Source organism: Schistocerca gregaria, chromosome 8 (assembly GCF_023897955.1).
Source record: "Schistocerca gregaria isolate iqSchGreg1 chromosome 8, iqSchGreg1.2, whole genome shotgun sequence".
NCBI classification, from domain to species: domain Eukaryota; kingdom Metazoa; phylum Arthropoda; class Insecta; order Orthoptera; family Acrididae; genus Schistocerca; species Schistocerca gregaria.
Genome location: NC_064927.1, coordinates 492,990,004 through 493,011,500, shown reverse-complemented (window position 1 = coordinate 493,011,500; position 21,497 = coordinate 492,990,004). Strand labels below are relative to the sequence as shown.

Genomic DNA, 21,497 nt, shown 5'->3' with positions numbered 1-21,497 from the left:
TGTCACGTGTCACCCATTGTTTGTATTTTATATTGTCAGGCATCAAATCGTCTTCTTCGGATTCTTCAAACATGTCAAGTAAGGCTTCTTTGCCTGGACTATCTTCACATAGTCCTTTGATCATACAATTGTAACTGTCAATATTGCACACCATAACTTCCAAAAGGTCTTTATAGTCAACTCTAAGATTGGCCCCATCTATGATCAACTTTACATTCTGATGATACAAACAAACACAAACATTATGGGTGCCAGATGCCTCTGCAACAATACACCATCTTGGTCTCAACTCGCAAAACTTTTATCTTCTAATTTTAATGTAAGGATTTTCTTTCTTAAATTCAGTGAATAGTTCGTTGAAATTACACAATATTAACCTTTTTTGTCTTTGAATTTTAGAACCATTTTCTTTCACAGAAAGACATCAAATGGCTGTTATTGTCATTGTCATAATACTTAATAGCTTTATTGATTGTGTTTTCATCTACTAAAATTCCCTGTTCTTTTACTAATTGCCTTGTAAGTTAACAAGGCAATTAGTAAAAGAACAGGGAATATTTTGACACATTAAATTCATCACTTTTTCTTGACTCCGTTCGGCAGTAAACTGATAATCTTAATTTTATTCTCTTTGTTTGAAGTGCTGCAGTTATTTTTTAGTTTTTCTATTAAATCATCATATTCAGTTGGTGAAGTTTTAGAACTTCCAACTGTTTTAGTACAAATTGTATTTTGAAATGAAACTTCCAAATTCTTTTTGACTGTAGCTGCCACTTTCTCAGTTTTTGTATTCAAGGCACTTGGTCTTTTATCTTGACTAAGTTTTCTAATTTTACTAGCAGGCGATATACCCAGGATTCCACAAGCTGTATCTACCGTTTTAATGGGTGCTGATAAGTCACAAAATTCTGTATCTGAGGTTTCAATATCCTTTCTCTTTTGAATTACAAATATATTAGAATAACATGTTGGACACAATGATTTTCGTGGTATGAGATTGACAAAAGGGCTTTTATTTTTAGAATAATGATCAAATGTTATTTCTCGCAGACCTTTTGTTATAGGTTTCTTATACTTCTCAAAAGGGTCCATGCAAGACAGACCAAAAAGGATATGAAATTTTTTTAAGTATTTCATTTCATGGTATTTGCATGTTGATTTGAGCTCTGGGCCGACTCGTAAGTAAAACAACACTTTTTCTTCTTCACTGTAATCTTCGATTAAAGTAATGTCTTTAGGATACACTACATACACACTTTTATGACATGCTTCATTAATAATAACACCAACAGAACACTGACACACCATTTTTTAACTGCACACTTCAAGAACTTCTAAGTGTGAGGAGACAAATGTTGGTGTAAGGGGGAAGACAACAATCAGACTTGTATAGGCTTGGAGGTGCAATTGTTTGCCTGCTGAAACAATTACCACAGCATTATTTCGATGAATAACTATTAGCTAGTGTAATGTGGTGTGTTACATTATACAATTGGTGTACTTTATTTGATTAGCTTACCAGATATTGCAGATATTAAAAAACGTATTTTTGACTCGTGTTTGTAATCTTTTTTTCCATAACTTCCAATTAGTCTCAAAGTTGAAATTTCTACTGAAGTTTGATATCATAAAGGTCTATTAACTGTGAAATTTTCAGATCTTTATATGGTTCCCCAACAAAGATATTGCAGGCCGCAAAATGGAAAAATTAAACAATCCAATTTTTTAAATAGTGTATTTTGTAAGTGTGAGCTGCTCACCATTGATACTCCTTAAGAAGTAACTATACTATACAATGTGATAGCAGAAAAAATATTAAATCTGAGAAATTAATCTTTCTGTGGAAAACTACTGTTCAAAAATTGAGCTTTTTTTAAATTTGTGGCCGATAACTTTGAACTATTAAAGTATGTTAAAGAATACATTCAGCCAAGTGATAATGATGTTAATTTGTATCCCAGAGTGTAATGAACTAAATGCATTTTATCTGAAAGGCTTAGGACAATCCACTACTGAATAATTGTAAAAAATGTAGATGCTTGCAAGTATGAAAAAACTCGTGGTCAGGAACAAATGTGGCCACCATTACAAAATAATAAAAAATAACTTTTTTGAAAAATTTTTTTGTGACTAGTAAACATTTGGGAATTCATCCTGCAAATATAAAATTTTTCTGAGACGGTCAAGCAACCAGGGCTGGACCTCTTGGTATGGATTGACCCTTGGGTGGTCAGCTTGAGTGTTTTGCAATTCAGACTGTTTGAAAACCACAATACTGTAAATTATGTCCACTTCTTATGTCTCATATTCATGTGTCTTGCACAAACTGTGCAGCGTGTTGATTATACTTAATTCCTTTCAACTTTCAGTGAGGAATATCCTCCTCTGTTAACATTGTGCTGTATATATCTGTGTAAAATTGGTGCTTTTTAAAATCAATGAGTATTAAAAAGGAAACTGGAACTAGTTGTCTTCATTAGTTATAATTGATTGTTACATGAATTATAGAAGATCCTTGTCTCTTAAATTAAACTTTTTTGGGGAGATAATATTTCTGATGTGTAAGTGTGTGATTACAGACAAATTTAGTTTCGGAAATGCAAATCAGGGAACAGAATTTTTTTGCCACGGCTATATTTGAATTCAGTTAATTAGATTAAACTTTTTATAAATGAGTCCAAAAGGAATGTTGAAGTGTTTTTTGCTTCATATCCCAAATAAAATGGTATCCCTCTCAGTTCTTTACATCAGTTTGATTGCAGAGAGCTATGACATATTATAGAGTATGCAAAATTCAGTGCAACACATAAAAAAGAAAATGAAAATACTTGTCAGATTCGTAGTAATTGTAGTATTATTGGGAAAAGTAATAAGGCTGTCCAAAGTGCGCACATTTTCAGTGTGAGTTAAATGGTAATAGCTAATGCGCTCAAATGATCTAATCGGAGATGGAAAGTGGATGAAAAAAGGTACTGTGTGTGTGTGTGTGTGTGTGTGTGTGTGTGTGTGTGTGTGTGTGTGTGTGTGTGTGTGTGTGTTCGCTCATGAAAATACATTACTTCCAGTACTCCACATGAAAACTTAGCCAAATGAAACAAAATGCTAAGTTCATGAATCCAACTACCAGAAAATACTTCTACTATAGAAAGTGAGGATGAAGGGAAGTGGATATCTTCTATGTTGGCAGATAATTGTTGTAGTGATTCAAGAGGAAGGCTTTTAGTCCAAGAGATGATGTTGACAGTTTACTTGGAAGTGACTCATTTTTGTTAAATTTTTCATAAATATTTGTTTAGAATAAGTGCTACTAACCAAATACTATAGGAACAGAGTCATATGTTAGTTTCTTTGATTACTTGTAAAGCATCCCTGATTTGGTGGGTGAGGGCTGCAGATTTGAATTCAGTGCTGAAAGTTCAACCAGGATCACAATGTATTTCTCCAGAAAAAAGGTATTTTATTTTAGATCAGTGTTACTGATGATTATGTTCTTCATTTGGTACTCATCTTTGGTATTGTTATCCTGTCATTGAAAGTTGTAAAATATCTTGATTCAACATCAAGCAGAGGATACACAGAAGTGCACACATTTCTGTAAAACTCTGTAATTACCACATTGTGAGTCTTAAATACCATTGAATATTCTGTATGGCATCTTAATATTCTTGTTTGTCTGTTGAGTCAGGTCTTTAGGGTGGCTGCAGAGGAAGGTTTCACAGTGCCAACATGCGAGTCTTCAGTGACAGTCACGACAGACATGCTTCATGTCGGTGAAACGACAACAGAAAGGCTGGGGCGACAGATGAAATTGGGGAGAATGCGTGGCTTGCTTGAACCACATCCCAAACGCCGCATGCATTTACAGCTGGCAGCATCGACGTCTGGTCCTTTCTCGAGGGACCCAGTGGTTCTGAGGAGCTTGCAGCCAGCTCTGCATTCACTTCTCCGGTGCCTTAGTCTGAAATGGATGCCTATATTAGTAAGTTGATGAGAAACTTGGAACTGGTTTGGTAAGAATTTCATGTATTGTACTCCAAAATTGCTAGTTTCTTATGTATTCTGTATGGAGATCAAAACTGAAGAATGGCAATATGAATAATGTAAGAAGCAAAGATAACAATTCGCCTAATGGCCGAGTGCCGAGTTGTCAGTAGGCGTGTAAACTAGAATGAGAACATTGGTAGATCTTGGATGGAACCTTATTCAGAGCTATTGAGCACACTTCGTACACAGAGTGCAGCTGTATTGCTCAATTGTCCCAGCTGACTGCATTGTGCCGTGGCTCCGGTGGGGTGTGAGGGTTTGTGTCAGGTGGAATGTGCGAGAGGAGAAAGGAGGCGGAGAGGAGGAGAGATGGATGGGAAAGGGTGGCTGACATTTTAGGAAGGACGGACAGGCAGAGCAGGTGCACAGGACAAGTCGGTGCGGCACTGGCGAAGTTATTCTGGCCACAAGCAGGGATGGCTGTACACGGTACACAGTAGCACTAAGGATAGGGGCGGAGATCAGGATCACGGGTCAGGGGTAGAGGTGGGGGAAGAGATTGCTTGGATTAAGGCTGGGAGGGTATGTTTCAGGGATAACACAAACCTAAATAATTCAGAGAATCTATTGTCAGGGGGTAGGATTCAGAGGGCACAACCTGTGAAGCAGCCATTAAAACTGAGCATTTTGCACTCGGCAGCATGTTCTGTCAGTGGGTTGTCAACTCTGTCCTTGGTCACAGTTTGGCTCTGGCCATTCATTCCATGGGCGGTTAGTTGATGGGAATGCCGACATAAAATGCTGTGTAGAAATTACAGTGGGCTGGTGTATGACATGATGTCTTTCACAGGTGAGCTCATCTCTGACTTAAGCCTCTGGCAAAATGCTTCCAATCTGATAGCAGGCACATCATGACTACTTAAACAGGTGGATTAATAGAAGTCTCATTGTTAAAGTTGTTAGTGTTACAGTTATGGGTGGGGATGGGGGTTGGGGGGGTTGAATAGCCGAACATTTATTGACAACCAGTGTCATATGTCAAAGCTTACATTTTCTTGTAGCTATACTGTATGTATATTAATTTAAACCCTAAAGTTTTCTTATTTGTGTTCTCACACTGTTTAACAATGATGTTATTGGCTGACTATACATCATATGTAATATGCCCTGAATATCTGCTGTCATTGGCTGGCGAGATCACATTATGTGAGCAATGAGTGGTTGACAAAATCGTGTCACAGTCTCGAGTTGAGTGTTTCAGAAGATACCATACTGTATGTGGTAGAATTTGTGTTTATACTTTCATAAATAGTAAATTCTTGTTGTAGTCTTTCGTTGTTGCTCCTGGCTTCACAATACCTGTGTTGCATCATATTTTTTGTTTTCTTTGAAAAGTCTCATCATGTTTTTGCTGTGACTGTCAAAAATAATGCACTACTTTCGTGTTTGCGCTGTTGTACATTTTTGTTGTTGTTGTCTTCCTCATTCATCCCATTAGTATGTGCAAAAGATGGCATGCTAAAGTTCATGTTCCAATACCGATGTTAGGTGTAAATCCACCTCTTCACTCACGGAAAGAACATGAAATTTGTTTTTAACCACCAACTGTTTGGTGTTTTCACTCCCGGGTGATGTTTTCGTATTTAAATCTCTGTTTTTGTATGGTATTTTCGTCCACTCATTGGAGTCTTTTTGCGGAAGAGAAATGGACTTTTGTTTGACTAATGATCCATTCTTCTGGCCAAGTTGTACCACAGATTTCTCTTCTCTCCAATTTTATTCAGTACCTTCTCATTAGTTATGTGGTCTACCCATCATATCTTCAGCATTCTTCTGTAGCACCAAACTTCAAAAGCTTCTAGTCTCTTCTTGTCAAAACTATTTGTTGTCCATGTTTCACTTCCATACATGGCTACACTCCGTACAAATACTTTAGAAAAGACTTCCTGACACTTAAATCTACACCCCATGTTAACAAATTTCTCTTCTTCAGAAACACTTTCCTTGCCTTCGCCACTCTGCATTTTATATCCTCTCTGTTTCAACCATTATCAATTACTTTGCTACCCAAATATCAAGACTCACCTACTACTTTAAGTGTCTCATTTCCTAATCTAATTCCCTCACCATCACCTAACTTAATTCAACTACATTCCATTATCCTCATTTTGCTTCTGTTGATGTTCATCTTATATCTTCCTTTCAAGACACTGTCCATTCCGTTCAACTGCTCTTCCAAGTCCTTTGCTGTCTCTGACAGAAGTATAATGTCATCAGCAAACTTCAAGATTTCTATTTCTTCTTCCTGGATTTTAATTCCTACTCCATTTTTTCTTTTGTTTCCTTTACTGCTTGTTCAATGTACATACTGAATAACATGATGGATAGGCTACAACCCTGTATCGCTTACTTGTCAAACACTGCTTCCCTTTCATGTCTCTCAACTCTTATAACTTTCCTTTGGTTCCTATACAAGTTGTAAATAGCCTTTTGCTACCTGTATTTTACCCCTGTCACCTTCAGGATTTCAAAAGACTATTCCAGTCAGCACTGTCAAAACCTTTGTTTAAGCCTACAAATCTATAAATGTAGGTTTACCTTTTCATAACCTATTTTCTAAGATAAGTCGTAGGATCAGTATCGCCTCGCATGTTCCTGCATTTCTCTTGAGTCCTCCTGATCTTCCCTGAGGTCTGTTTTTACCAGTTTTTCCATTCTTTTGTAAAGAATTAGTGTTAGTATTTTGCAACCATGACTGATTAAACTGGTAGTTTAGTAATTTTCATAGCTGTCAGCAACTGCTTTCTTTGGAATTGGAATGACCACATTCTTCTTGAAGCCTGAGGGCATTTCACCCATCTCGTACATCTTGCACACCAGATGGAAGAGTTTTGTCGTGGATGACTCTACCAAAGCTATCAATAGTTCTGACACAATGTTGTTTACTCCCGGGGATTTGTTTTTCCATGTTTCAGAACATTGTCAAATTCTTCTCACAGTATCACATGTCCCATCTTCATCTGCACCCACTTCCCTTTCTATATTATTGTTTTCAAGTTCATCTCCCTTGCATAGATGCTCCATATACCCCTTCCACTTTTCAACTTTACCATCTTTGCTTAGGACTGGTATACCATCTGAACTCGTGATATTCATACAGCTGCTTCTCTTTCACCCAAAGGCCTCTTAAATTTTCCTGTAGGCAGTATCTATATTTCCCCTAGTGAAATATCCATCTAAATACTTACATTTAAAGCAAAGATTCCAAGACTTACCAAGCGGGAAAGTGCCGGTAGACAGGCACAATAAAATAACACACAAACACACACACACACACAAAATTTCGAGCTTTCGCAACCGGCGTCTGCTTCGTCAGGAAAGGGGGAAGGAAAAGGAAAGATGAAAGGATGTGGGTTTTAAGGGAGAGGGTAAGGAGTCATTCCAATCCGGGGAGCGGAAAGACTTACCTTAGGGGGAAAAAAGATAGGTATATACTCGCGCGCGTGCTCTCACACACATACATATCCATCCATACATACACAGACACAAGCCAGACACAAGCTTGTGTCTGCTGTTCACACGGTTCCCTTTGCCGATCTGCAGTGTTTTATGTGACGGTGTTGGTATTTTATGCTACACACGTTGGTCTGCACTTCCCGATAATATATTACGGGACGTAAGACGTCTTCCCTCTGCTTGGACATCTTCCTCCCAGCCTTCTCGTTGGGAGGAGATAATTTTAACTAGACTCCTGACAGGGCACTGTCTTTTCAGACATATACATCTGTTACGTGGCCATCCTCCCCCACTTTGTCACCACTGCTCTCAACTGTGGACGGTGCCCCTATTTTAATTTGCTACTTGCCCGTTTACAGCTGTCGCCTGATATATCTTCCCTTTTAGCAGATGACATGGGCTCTGCTGATCACGTCCTTGGGTTTATCAGTATCAGTGAGAAAACATCGGTCATCTGAAGCTCTTTTTTGAGGATAACAACCCCCCTTCAATAGCAGTCTTCTAAGATTTCCTTCCGTTTTTAGTTTCCCTCCTCCTTGAGTTTCACTCTATACAGTGTGGTTTCTTATCCTTCACTAAGCCACAGAATGGGCGCTTATGACTAGCAGTTTTGCGTCCTAAAATCATAATAATAATTTTAAAAAATGCATATTTGGCTGCTATTGTAGAATAATCCTTTCACTGTTATCTATTTACCACCCAAGTTCTTCAACAAGGCTAGAGATGACATATTACTCCAGATGGTATCAGCTATCCAGTCTTCAGGCTGGCATGGAGCCTTTGCTATTATTAAGATCTTCTGCTCTTCCTCATTGTTTCAGGTTGGACCTTCCGGCTGTGGGAAGACTATGCTTGTCAAACTGGCAGCGCAACTAGCAGGACGTGAGCTGCGCGTACTATCATTTAATTCTGCTATGGACACAATGGAAATCCTGGGAGGATTCGAGCAGGTGAGATGGATATTCACTAAAAATTCACTCGTAATCCAAAAGTACAGCAGTTTGTCATTAGATTGGAAAAATATATCGTTATATTCCTGTAACAGATTTGCTGTCTATCATGTAGTGCAACACTTTAATTTAGCATTCTGGTGGGTGTATCATCTATGAAAAAATAGACATACACACATCATCCCCATTTTCAAGAAGGGACATCGAACAGATGTGCAGAGCTATAGACCTATATCTCTAACATCGATCAGTTATAGAATTTTCGAACACGTATTATGTTAGAGTATAATGACTTTTCTGGAGACTAGAAATCTACTCTGTAGGAATCAGCATGGGTTTCGAAAAAGACGATCGTGTAAAACCCAGCTCGCACTATTCGTCCACGAGACTCAGAGGGCCATAGACACGAATTTCCCTGGTAGATGTCGTGTTTCTTGACTTCTGCAAGGTGTTCAATACAGTTCTCCACAGTAGTTTAATGAACAAAGAGCATATGGACTATCAGGCCAATTGTGTGATTGGAGTGAAGAGTTCCTAGATAACAGAACACAGCATGTCATTCTCAATGGAGAAAAGTATTCCGAGGTAAGAGTAATTTCAGGTGTGCCGCAGGGGAGTGTCGTAGGACCATTGCTATTCACAATATACATAAATGACCTAGTGGATAGCGTTGGAAGTTCACTGAGGCTTTTTGCGGATGATGCTGTGGTAGATTGAGAGGTAACAATGGAAAATTGTACTGAAATGGAGGAAGATCTGCAACGAATTGACGCATGGTACAGGGAATGGCAATTGAATCTCAATGTAGACAAGTGTAATGTGCTGCGAATACATAGAAAGAAAGATCCCTTGTCATTTAGCTGCAATGTAGCAGGTCAGCAACTGGAAGCAATTTAATTCCATAAACTATCTGGGTGTAGGCATTAGGAGTGATTGAAAATGGAATGATCATATAAAATTGATCGTCGGTAAAGCAGATGCCATACTGAGATTCATTGGAAGACTCCTAAGGAAATGTAATCCGAAAACAAAGGAAGTAGTTTACAGTACACTTGTTTGCCCACTGCTTGAATGATGCTCACCAGTGTGGGGTTCCTACCAGATAGGGTTGATAGAAGAGATAGAGAAGATCCAACGGACAGCAGTACGGTTCGTTACAGGATCATTTAGTAATTGCGAAAGCGTTACTCCAGTGGAAGCCACTGCAGGAGAGACGCTCAGTAGCTCGGTACGGGCTTTTGTTGAAGTTTCGAGAACATACCTTCACCAAGGAGTCAAGCAGTATATTGCTCTCTCCTGTGTATATCTTGCAAAGAGACCATGAGAATAAAATCAGAGAGATTAGAGCCCACACAGAAGCATACCGACAATCTTTCTTTCCACGAACAATACGAGACTGGAATAGAAGGGAGAACCGATAAAGGCACTCAAAGTACCCTCCGCCACACACCGTCAGGTGGCTTGCAGAATATGGATGTAGATTTTGATGTAGATGTATACAAGTGTAGATGTAGACAAGTGAATTATCCATAAAACATACAAATGAGCATTACAACATTGAACTCTATTGGCATTATTGCAAAGGGAGCAATTGGACCTGTATGGTTCGAGAGGTTATACAATGAGCCCAATTCCAAGGAGTATTGCAGTGAAACCCACATTTGTAACAGGATGAAATATTATCTTACTGTCTAAACTCTGTCCATGATCAGTAAGAATATTCTGGCAGTATTAAATTATCTCTGATATGTAGTAATTTTATTTTATTTATCTGCTCTTGAGGTATCTGTGCTAACGTAGCACCACGTGTCTTAATTTCCTATGTAGGAAAATACAATTTTTATCAGATTTCTGTAAAATTAAAATTGATGTTCATTTTATTAACCTCTTAATGCCGATTGTTGCAAATTCACGTCATACCAGTGCTGTAGAAATAACTGAAAGGTTAACTGTTTTTTAATGCCAATACTGGTAAATGCTGATTCTTCGTAAAGCTATCAGCACTTGTGACAAGTGCTGAATTCTTCTGAGTGTTTTGGGAACCTCTAAAGAACCACAATTTTTTTTTCATCTGGAAATTTTATTCAGGCATTAAGGGGGTTAAGAAATATTCTGCAATTACATTTCTACATCATATATTATTCTGTTCACCGTGTGGCAGATGCAGTTCAGAGATCATCAAGTAAATCATAGAAGTTAAAATGAACAGTTCATAGGAAAAATTCAGAAGAGAAAAATTTGCTGGTGGAATAAGAATCCCTGGCATGTAATAAATATTGGACATGGCAAAGAAAACTAAATTACTAGAGTGGACTTAAAATAGTGTGTGCTTGCAGTTAACATGTAAAATTAATGAAATACACTAGACTCCTGCTAATCTGGCCATTCCTGGCACATATGGGTGCCGGATTAGCAAAAGTGCCAGATTATTAAGTGTCTGAAATTTATTTTATTCATTTATTTTGAAAACATAGGGGATATAGTGTACTGTACTTTATTAAACCGAAGGATACAACTTTAAAACATAGAGGATATACATTAATTTTCAAAGAAAACTTGGTCCTTGAGTGTATACTGTATATAATTATACAGTCATATCACTCACTAAGAAACATGCCGCTAATTTTTAATTGTCGCAATGATGATACACTAGGTGGCATGCTTTATCACCCTACCCCTTTATAAGCATTACATTGGTACTGCATGTCTCTGCTTGTTGCATAATGTACTCCGGGAGACCTCTGCAGCTTCAGCACCAGCACTGTGGAAATCTTCATGCTCTCTCCTCCTGCATCATCTTCTTCATCACTTTCATCATTACTTTCTTGCACACTTTTGATTATTTCATCATCTGTTAAAGTTTGGTCTGCATCACAGTTTTCCTCATTCAGCCACTTAATAACATCTTCATTGTCAATTTCTTCTCCTGTGGAAGGTTGTGGAACATGTCAGTGTACAAAGCAATTGATAATTCCAAATTGACTGGCTCACCGCTGTCACTCACTGCTGGATCCAACTCGGCATCAGTGGATGGCCACAATTTTTTCCAGCTCTTCATTATGGTAGCGCTCTCTACTTTATCCTGTGCTTTGGCTGCTTAGAAAACGTCGTCTCACATTTTAATTGCTTTCCACACCTTCAGCACAGTCTTGTTTGAGTCATTTCCACTTTTGTTCAGCAAGGAGGTGAGAAATGAATGTCGATAATGGCTTTTAATTGATTCCAAAATTCTCTGGCCCATGGGCTTAATTAGGGGTGTCACATTGGGTGGGAGTGCTTGTATACTGTCGAACTTGAGAGAAACATCTGAAGGATGACTGGGAGCATTGTCAGGTATAAGGATAGCTTTCAGTGGAAGCTTTTTCTTCTTTAGCTCTTTTCTCACTGCTGGTACAAACATTTTGTGGAACTACCGTGGGAATATTTGTTTGTCCATCCATGCTTTCTTCCGAGCCCAGTACTTCACTGGTAGAGTATTTATGTCAGTGTGTTGAAAACAATGTGGATTTGGGATATTCCAATCACCACAAGTGGTAGTTTATGACTCCATTTGTATGACAACACGCCACTAATGTTATGCGCTGTTTCTGTTTCTGTTGCTTGTAACCATGATCTTCCTTCATGTTCTTGGCAGCTAATGTTTTTGAAGGAAGCACCTTGTAAAAGAGTCCTGTTTCATCAGCATTATACAAGGCGCCAGCAGTAAAATCTTCTTCCTTGTTGTCTTCCGTAACTTGCTTACAAACTCATCAGCATTCTTATCGTTCGCTAACCGACTTTCCCCGGTGACTGTCAGCTGCCGAATGCCATGTCGTTTTTTCTAGTTTGATTGCCAACCTTTGATTGCTGCAAACAAATTACTACTGCCATGTTGTTTGTTAAATGCAGGTGCTTTTTCCTTTATAATCGGGCCACTAATTGGAATTCCTTCAGTGTATTGTTGTATGAACCATCTATAAACAGCTGCCTCCAGTTCTTCATTCTTACTCTTTCACGTAAGCTTCCGTTTTCCCAACTCACTATCCATTTGTGTTGAGTACTGTCAAATAACATCATCTTTCTTTTTGATATCATAAATAGTTGCACGCCAAACTTGAACTCAGCAGCAATGGCTCTCTGTGAAGAACTTCAATTTAACTTGCGTAAAATTTCGAGTTTCTGCTTGAGGTCCAGAGTCATGTGTTTCCTTTTAGAAGACATTACTCTGAACTGTAAAGAAAGCTACAATTTCAAATACAGTATATAAAGCATTGTTTAACTAAGATTGTTGCACATGATAATTCATTGTGCAGGTGGTTTTGGATGTGCGCCAGATTACTGAGAGGCTGGGCTACTGAGGGCCGGATTAGCGAGAGTCCAGTGTAATAAACACACATTTACACCCAAATATTTGAGTAGATGACAATACACCAAAATATTTGAGTAGATGACCATTAGTCACATACTTACAGCATCATATTTATTACTGATGATACAAGTATAGTAATAACATCCAAACACCAAGAACTAAGTGATGTAATTGTAAATGATGTTTTTCACAAAATTATTAAGTGGTTCTCAGCAAACGGACTCTCTTTAAATTTTGATAAAACACAGTATATACAGTTCCGTACAGTAAATGGCACAACTCCAGTAATAAATATAGACTTTGAACAGAAGTCTGTAGCTAAGGTAGAATTTTCAAAATTTTTAGGTGTGTCCATTGATCAGAGGTTAAACTGGAAGCAACACATTGATGGTCTGCTGAAACGTCTGAGTTCGGCTACGTATGCTATTAGGGTTATTGCAAATTTTGGTGATAAGAATCTCAGTAAATTAGCTTACTATGCCTCCTTTCATTCACTGCTTTCGTATGGTATCATATTCTGGGGTAATTCATCGTTGAGTAGAAAAGTATTCATTGCTCAAAAACGTGTAATCAGAATAATTGCTGGAGCCCACCCACGATCATCTTACAGACATCTATTTAAGGATCTAGGGATCCTGACAGTAACCTCACAGTATATATATTCACTTATGAAATTTGTTGTTAATAATCCAGCCCAGTTCAAAACTAATAGCAGTGTGCATACCTATAACACCAGGAGAAAGGATGATCTTCACTATGCAGGGTTAAATCTGACTTTGGCACAGAAGGGGGTAAATTATGCTGCCACAAAAGTCTTTGGTCACCTACCAAACAGCATCAAAAGCCTGACAGATAGTCAACCAACATTTAAAAATAAATTAAAAGAATTTCTAGATGACAACTCCTTCTACTCATTGGCTGAATTTTTAGATATAAATTAAGGGAGGAAAAAAAAACTAACTTAAGCATTAGTGTCATGCAATATTTTGTGTAATGTAATATCTTGTACAGACATCTTTCATTAACCTGACACGTTCCACATCATTACGAAGTGTCGTATTCATGATCTATGGAACAAGTATTAATCTAATCTAATCTAATCTAATCTACATTCTGCCATGTCTAGAGTGCCATGAAAAATTTTGCTTATTTCATCTGTGCTTACATTTCTCAAAAACAGCATCTATCGTGCTTTCGCTCTTGGAGAATGAATTCATGTAATTAAAAAAAAAAGTTCATTTTTCTTATCTGTCACATATTACCCTTCTCTCTATCCATAGCTTCTCCTTCTGTGCACATAATAGTTATACAGTATTATGTTATTTACTTACCACAAATTGTTATATCAAGCCTGTGCTACTTTTTCTGCTACTGAAGTTATGAAATTTGATGTTAAGAAATATATTCATTTAAATATCTTACATAATGAATTCATGCAACTTTTTTTTCCCTCTAAAAATGAGTGCAGGTTGACCACTGGCGAAGACTGTCAGATATTTCAAGAGAAGTTGAGTGGGTAGTCTATGCTTTTGTACGTTCATTGCTTCTGCAAAATGAGTGGCATGGATTGTCAATTCTGCAGGAATGGCATGCTTTCTGCCAAAACACTACTGGTAAGTTCATTTTGTAAATGTGGTTTGTTTTACTGGTATATCTCCCCTACTCCTCGAAACATATCCTTTTGTATACCACAAATGCCAGAAATTCTCGAATATCATTATTTCCACATGATTTAAGGAAACTGTAAAGCTTAAATTAACTTGTCTGTTAATTTTCTTTTTTTATTACTAATCATAAAGGACTGGAAAATTTCCCATTTGGCAATAAATGAGAAATTAATGCTGTCTCAAAATGCAAAAACACAAAATTACCTGATAGACTCTATTTTATAGTGAATTGCATTCATATATACTATTTTATTAGAGATAGTTTGAAATACCTTTATTTTCTGTGTATAAATATTGAAAATTCAACAAATTTTCAGTTAGTGATATTGTATCTCATCTGGCGAAGCCAAATTTGGAAAGATAGCAAGTGTAAGAAACTGTTTGCAAAATAAAAAGTGCATAAAACAGTGATGTGTCAATGCACTTGATGCCCTGGTGCCATAGCAGTTGTGGTTGGTTGAATGTTTTGTTTAAGATGGGTGACCCGTAATGCAATGTAGTACTCAACTGTGTGACACCATTTTATAGCAAAGAAACGGGTATGATTGTCTATTAGATTAAGTTCAAAAGTTGCTATAATGCAGACACTTTAACATGGCAAGTCAGGTAGTGGATGTTTCAATCATTTGTGTCGAGTACAGCTGGAGGTCAGACCTGAACTATGTCGTTAACAATACTCTTCAAATCTCGACAAGCAGTTGTCCATTAGCTCTTCCCGAATGTTTTGTGGTGTGCATTGCTCGTTTTCTTTTCTTATTTTGGAATGTGTGATGCGACTAGTCTTGGTCCATCACGGATTTCCAGTAAGACCCGTCCAACACCAGAGAAGATTAGTGATCCCTGCACTGTGAGAGGGCAGTCAAAATTCTTGTTTGTTTTTGCATTTGTGGTCATCTGCCACTGTATGAATATAGTGTCTGCACCTTAGTGAGTGGTAAACAAAATCTGCCATGTTTTTCAACTGTGCTGAAATTCCTTCTCTAACTTTAAAATAGAGTTACTTTCAGTTCTATGTCTATGCTAAGTGCCTTGTCTGTTCTGTCTGTGGCATTATCAAGCATGGATCGCACAGCTATAAATGCCCACGAAGAGTCGAACTTATCTTTCTGCAGATTTTGTAGTCCCTCCAGAATAAAAAAGGAACAGTAAAATCCTAAAGCATTTCACAATACTGTACACTAATACGAGGTGCGTTCAAAAAGTAAGGTGACATTATGTTTTTATGAAAATCACCAATATTCATGTCATCCCCTTAAAAGCAATCCCCCTCAGATACAATACACTTGTGCCAACGCTTCTTCCAATCCTTGAAGCACTTCTCATAAGCACTTTTTGCTACAGCCTTGAGTACTTTCAGGGATGCAGTTTTTATTTCCTCCCTTGATAGGTCTCTTCAGTTTTGGGAACAGGAAAAAGTCGCAAGGGGCCAAATCCGGTGAATATGGTGGCTGAGGTATGATGGTCATGTTTTTGGCCAAAACATCTTTCACAAGCAACGATGAATGAGCAGGTGCATTGTCGTGATGCAAAAGCTGTGAATTGTTTTTCCACAATTCTGGACAGTTCTGCATATTGCTTCTCCTAAACAGCGCATAATGTCAAACTACGCCACGGTAACTGGTGGTGGTGGTGGTGGGGGGGGGGGGGGGGGGGGGGGGCAGTGAGCAAGACGTTGATATTTGATCGAACTTGGCATGCTTTTTTCGGTCTTGGCTCTCCGGGATGACTGGGCTTATGGTTTCTATGTCATAACCATAAACCCATGTTTTGTCACCAGTTATGACCCTTCTGAACAAATCAGGATCATCAGTGATGTCATTCAAGAGCTCCTGAGCGATGCTCACACTACGGCTCTTCTGATCAAAATTGAGAACTTTTGGAACAAACTTAGCCGACACATGTCTCATGCACAAAACATCCGAAAAAATTGCACGACATGAGCCAACCAATATGCTGTCATCCTCAGCAACTTCTCATATGACTATTCGACAATTATCCAAAACAGTTTTCTTCACAGCTTTGACATTTGTCATCTGTTGTTGATGGGTTGGTGCGTCCAGAGCGAGGTTCATCGTTGGCAGCTTCTTGGTTGTCTTGGGAGAGATATTACCACTTGTAAACTTTTTTTTTCTCATACCGAGCGAGGTGGCGCAGTCGTTAGCACACTGGACTCGCATTCGGGAGGACGACGGTTCAATCCTGTCTCCGACCATTCTGATTTAGGTTTTCCGTGATTTCCCTAAATCATTTCAGGCAAATGCCGGGATGGTTCCTTTGAAAGGGCACGGCCGATTTTCTTCCCAATCCTTCCTTAAACCCGAGCTTGCGCTCAGTCTCTAAACACTTTGTTGTCGACAGGACGTTAAACACCAACCACCACCACCATCATTTTTCACACACAATTTGATGCAAATTCTTTGTTCCATTTTTCATAATAATAGAAAATTGCTGAGCACACTAAAACACATCTGTCAAAAACAAATAAAGTATGCTGTCCACTTTAAATTGTGAACAAATGTTTGGGGCATGTGTACCAACATAACAAAAAAAAGATCGATAATCGAATGTACGTTACCTGCGCAATTTTGAAAAGTCACGTTACTTTTTGAACAGCCCTCGTACAGTACTGTACCTCTACATGCACAAAATAATAGCTCTAAACCATATTGAGGTAGTATGCCTCACTCTCAAAAACTATTCTACTGTACTGACTCCATGTTAAATGCCTTTAGTTACGTTGTCAGTTTACTGAGTGTCATCAGTGACACATTCTGTGGCTAGAGACAGATTGTGACAATTAAGTATGTTAGAATATGACATGTTATGGACTGCAGTCCACAATGCAACCTCTGAACCATCAAAATGCGTTAAACGGTGTCGTTCTGTTAGTGTATTTCAACATGCTTGCTTAAATGTTTTATTTACTAGTGCACTCGGAATAGTCATAGCAGTTTTAAGGACATGTTCAGTACTTGAATATTTAATACAAACTGCATAGTCACTGCTACTCAAGCTTAGAGAGAGGACAAATATAAGAGCTGGTGAATGTTTATTGGCTGCTGCCATAATTCCCATACTTAATTGTTTATTGCAGATATTTTGAATTTTTGTTCTTTCTTATTCTGGTGCTGAGTCTCTCTAAAATGCCTTTGAATTAGTCACATAAATTACCAGTTATCCCACAGGAACTGTTATGAGATTGATCTGTGCGTACACATGGTAGCCAGCAAGTTCCTCAACGTAACCTCCTAGATCAAAACAAAGTATTTCTAGCATCAGTTGCATGGCAGTGGCATAGTCACATATTTGCTTATCATTTTTGTGTTAATAACAACTTTTTAATTATTTTAATTTATATTTGGTAAAACTAAAAGTGATGTTCCGAAATGCCACTACACTAGAAACTGACGATTACAGCTGAATGTGACTTTGAACCATGAATTTTCGCAAGTCCTGTATGATCTGGTTTCACAGTGATATAATCTGGGATTAACATTTATAGAACACAGATTCCCAAGTTAAGTTTGATCTGAGACTATTTTCTGTCTTAGTCTAACGTTAAATGCTTTATATGCAGCCTTCTCCTAAAAAAGTGCTAGACAAGTGAAGTGGACCAATGCTTAGTACAATTGACTCTTAAACGGGAGGAGGAAGCCTTAACTGGCTGTGTGGGTTTAAGCATCACTAAATTGATTAAGATTTTTTAATATGAAGGATTTGACTGATTTTCTGCCTGTCTTTGTTTTACCCAAGATTGTGAGGACGGTACACCGAAGATGTCCATTGTCCACTGTCAGATAACATTATGAATATTTCCCATTATTGGATTTTGACTTGGCTGTTTCCTGGTATCATGAAAACCGATTTGATCACATTTTGTTCTTGTAAGTACCTCTCATTTCCCGCATATGCAAACAAAAACAACATACTCATCTCCCTAATGTCATATACCTATATCTTGAGGTACAGTTCAGTCTTTCACTATAGTTTTACTTATAAACTTGTGATGATATTGTTTGTATAATTTGAATGGTTTCTCTGGAAGTAGTATTGATACTCATGAGTAAGAAATTATGTTTAACATAGCCTAATAAGATAACTGTTGGTTTAGCTACTACCCTTTTTTCAGATAAACAACAACAAAATAGTGTGAATGATTTCCTCATGAAAGTTAATATTTTGGAAGATATTGTCGCAGACATCTCTTCAAGCCCTGTAAAAATGGTACCAGAGAATTCTGTGCAACAAATACTGGAAAATCTTGGCAACAAGCTCACTGATTTAAGATCTCAAGTAATAGCTGATGGCAGCCTAAGCGGTGGTGGAAAGTTTATGTGGGTAGACAGCATCTTGATAAAGGTGAGACATTATCTCTATCTGTCAGTGACAAATACAAGATGTTAATAATAATACGTAGAGGTTCATAAAACATTATAACATATACGTAGTTTAATTAGTGCTACATTTTGGCCTTACCTTCTAAAAAGTTGTTCTGAGGTCTTTATTTCTGAGAAGTGAATGTATTGACTGAAAAATCTCGGATACAAAAATTCTTTTTCATTTCTCTTCCTTTTTGTGAAACTAAATTTACTGCTAAGTGTTTCTGCAGGTCTTGCAGAAGCAACTCACATATTTTCATTAAATATTAAATAACTGTGAATATTTGAGATTCTGTATTACTGAGGCAAAGAACTTACCTTATTGAAAAATGTATCATACTAGATAACAGTTATCTGCATTAGTTTATCCACGATATTGCTAATTTAGCTCTCTGGCTGTGGATTACATTACATGTAGAAGTACAGCAAGTGGCAGTAAAATGATTCTTGTACACTACATTCCCTCCATGACAAGCTGTACAGTGGCTTGCAGAGTTCGAATTTAGATGTGCAATGAACAAAGTGCTCCATAATCTTGTTTGTTTTATGGAAGAGACTTTATTGCAGCTTCATAACTGTGCCCTACCGAATGAATGAATGAATGAATGAATAAATAAATAGTGTCACTGTTGAGGAGTCATTTCCAGGAAAAAAAAACCAATAATATGCTCTTTGTGCTCTCATTAATTATATTCAGTTGTTGGTTGTGCCCCACACTGGAATGTTTTCTACTTCGAAAATGGGATAAATGTCTGGGACATGGACATTAAACAAACATCATCAACTAGTTGTTCACAATTATTTCATCACTCTCAAAGTATGCCAGTGCTGTCAGTGTGTGGACATTTAACAAACCTGACAATTCCCATATTGTTAATCCTCAGCAATCTGTTGACCAAATCCTTTTGTTTCTCAAGGTCATTTAAATCAGTGTCCTTCGACATCCATTGCACACATGGCCAAAAAGTGGTATTTATGCACCACAGAATCTGATAAATGCATTTCTCATGTTGTCACATGCCAGTTACTTTTATTTCTGTAGTAACGGGTTGATCATAATAATCTGGTTGATCATTCAGAAGTTCATTAAACTGTTTGTTCAAGCATTGTAAAAAGGAATACTGGAAAGTTTTTAGATTCATTGTTATTTTTGTTGATTTGTGGTGCTCAACTAGGTGATTGTCAGCACCCTTCAAATTCATGTATCTCTCTCTGTCAGTGGTAAATATTGCAGGATGGATTGTGATGTATAGTTGATATTAGTGAGCAGCATACAACCAGTAAGAGACTTTTAAATAGTATAACTAGTCATTGTGAATATTATTAGTTTTTCCATGTTTAGAGAGTGCTGTTTTTCACATCTTTATGCGCAGTTAATGAAAGGCCACTCCAGTTCCTCCACCACTGTAAAATTTTCAGACCTCCCCCCCCCCCCCCCCCCCCCTCCTCCTCCTCCTCCCTAGAAAATGGGTGTGAAGGCTGAAACTAATCATGCACTTAAATAAAGAACATATCAGCAACTGTAGTGCAGCTCCCACTCATTGTGCATTTGCAATAACATAACTGTACAGGCAGGGCTACTTGTTAGCCTTTTGGTCTGCCTTTGAAGTTCAGTACTGCAGCAGTTCTGCATGGCAAGAATTCAGCAACTTCTTGGTAAGCTCGCAGAAGTTTGTGGTGCCAGATGTCTGCACTCAGGTAACACGATTCCCATAAAATTGTTCCAAGGGTTTGTGACATGGAGCATCCAGCAGAATTCCAGATGTCTTCTATCAGGTGAATCTGGTGTCCGAGACATCACCTCGTGCTCACAGTCGTGCTCCTGACTGAGCCCCTGTGTGCACATCCCTTGGCAGCGACACCCCTTGGCAGCGACACTGCACATACTGCATCAGCGTGCACTTGGGGAATGGGGAGGTGGGCACATGTCACAAGCTGTGTGTACCCGGGCAAGCATACATGCGAGGACAGCTCACTTTATTGCTTGTGCAGTACCTTACTTGCTCACCAGCAATCATTATAACTAACCTACTGAAATGTGATTGCAGCTGCAGGTAACAGCTAGCAAGTTATAGAACCTACCACTTTGCTCAGAAAAGGAAGGTATTTATTTGGTGTCTGCTACAATCTTCAGATCATTCCAAATATGTAAAGGCAGTGAATAAGCATTGTAAAGCATTGTTAGCTGTAGTCATGCAACAAAATGCATTTGTAAATACCAAAATAATAACATTACCTAGTTCAAAATGTCACTGTGAGCGAGCCGGGTTGGTGACCTGTCGAAAGAAGGTAATTTCACGGGTTGATGGTCACGTAGGAAACTGTCCAGTTCTGTGAGTAGAAATTGGGTCAAAAGCTCATTATTTGCATTAGTATAACAGGCAATGTGTGCAATGATTCTAAAACTATCAACTGTTTTGCAGACTGGCTTACACAAGAATGATCCTGCGTGGCATATAGCATAGTCGTCTTTATGAAATATGTACAGATTGAATGATAATATGGGAACACTGCGCACCACCAATCTGACTTGACATGTCAAAATGAACTTGTGACAAAAAATGATCTCAGATCAACCCAGGAGAATTGCTCCAGTTTAACCCATGTACTACAGAAAATCAGTATTAGTGTAAGTGAAGCCAATCTACTAAGT

General features: G+C 38.1%; 1 protein-coding gene across 2 annotated transcripts in view; it reads left to right on the top strand.

Moving 5' to 3' along the window:
* LOC126284458 (midasin) overlaps window positions 1-21,497 on the top strand; it is a 481,989-nt gene that overhangs the window by 185,904 nt on the left and 274,588 nt on the right. For both annotated transcript variants that reach the window (XM_049983379.1, XM_049983380.1), the window contains 4 exons: window positions 3,686-3,979; window positions 8,322-8,450; window positions 14,267-14,411; window positions 18,595-18,824. In XM_049983379.1, the coding sequence (XP_049839336.1) occupies window positions 3,686-3,979; window positions 8,322-8,450; window positions 14,267-14,411; window positions 18,595-18,824 (798 nt within the window). The remainder of the gene's footprint in view (window positions 1-3,685; window positions 3,980-8,321; window positions 8,451-14,266; window positions 14,412-18,594; window positions 18,825-21,497) is intronic.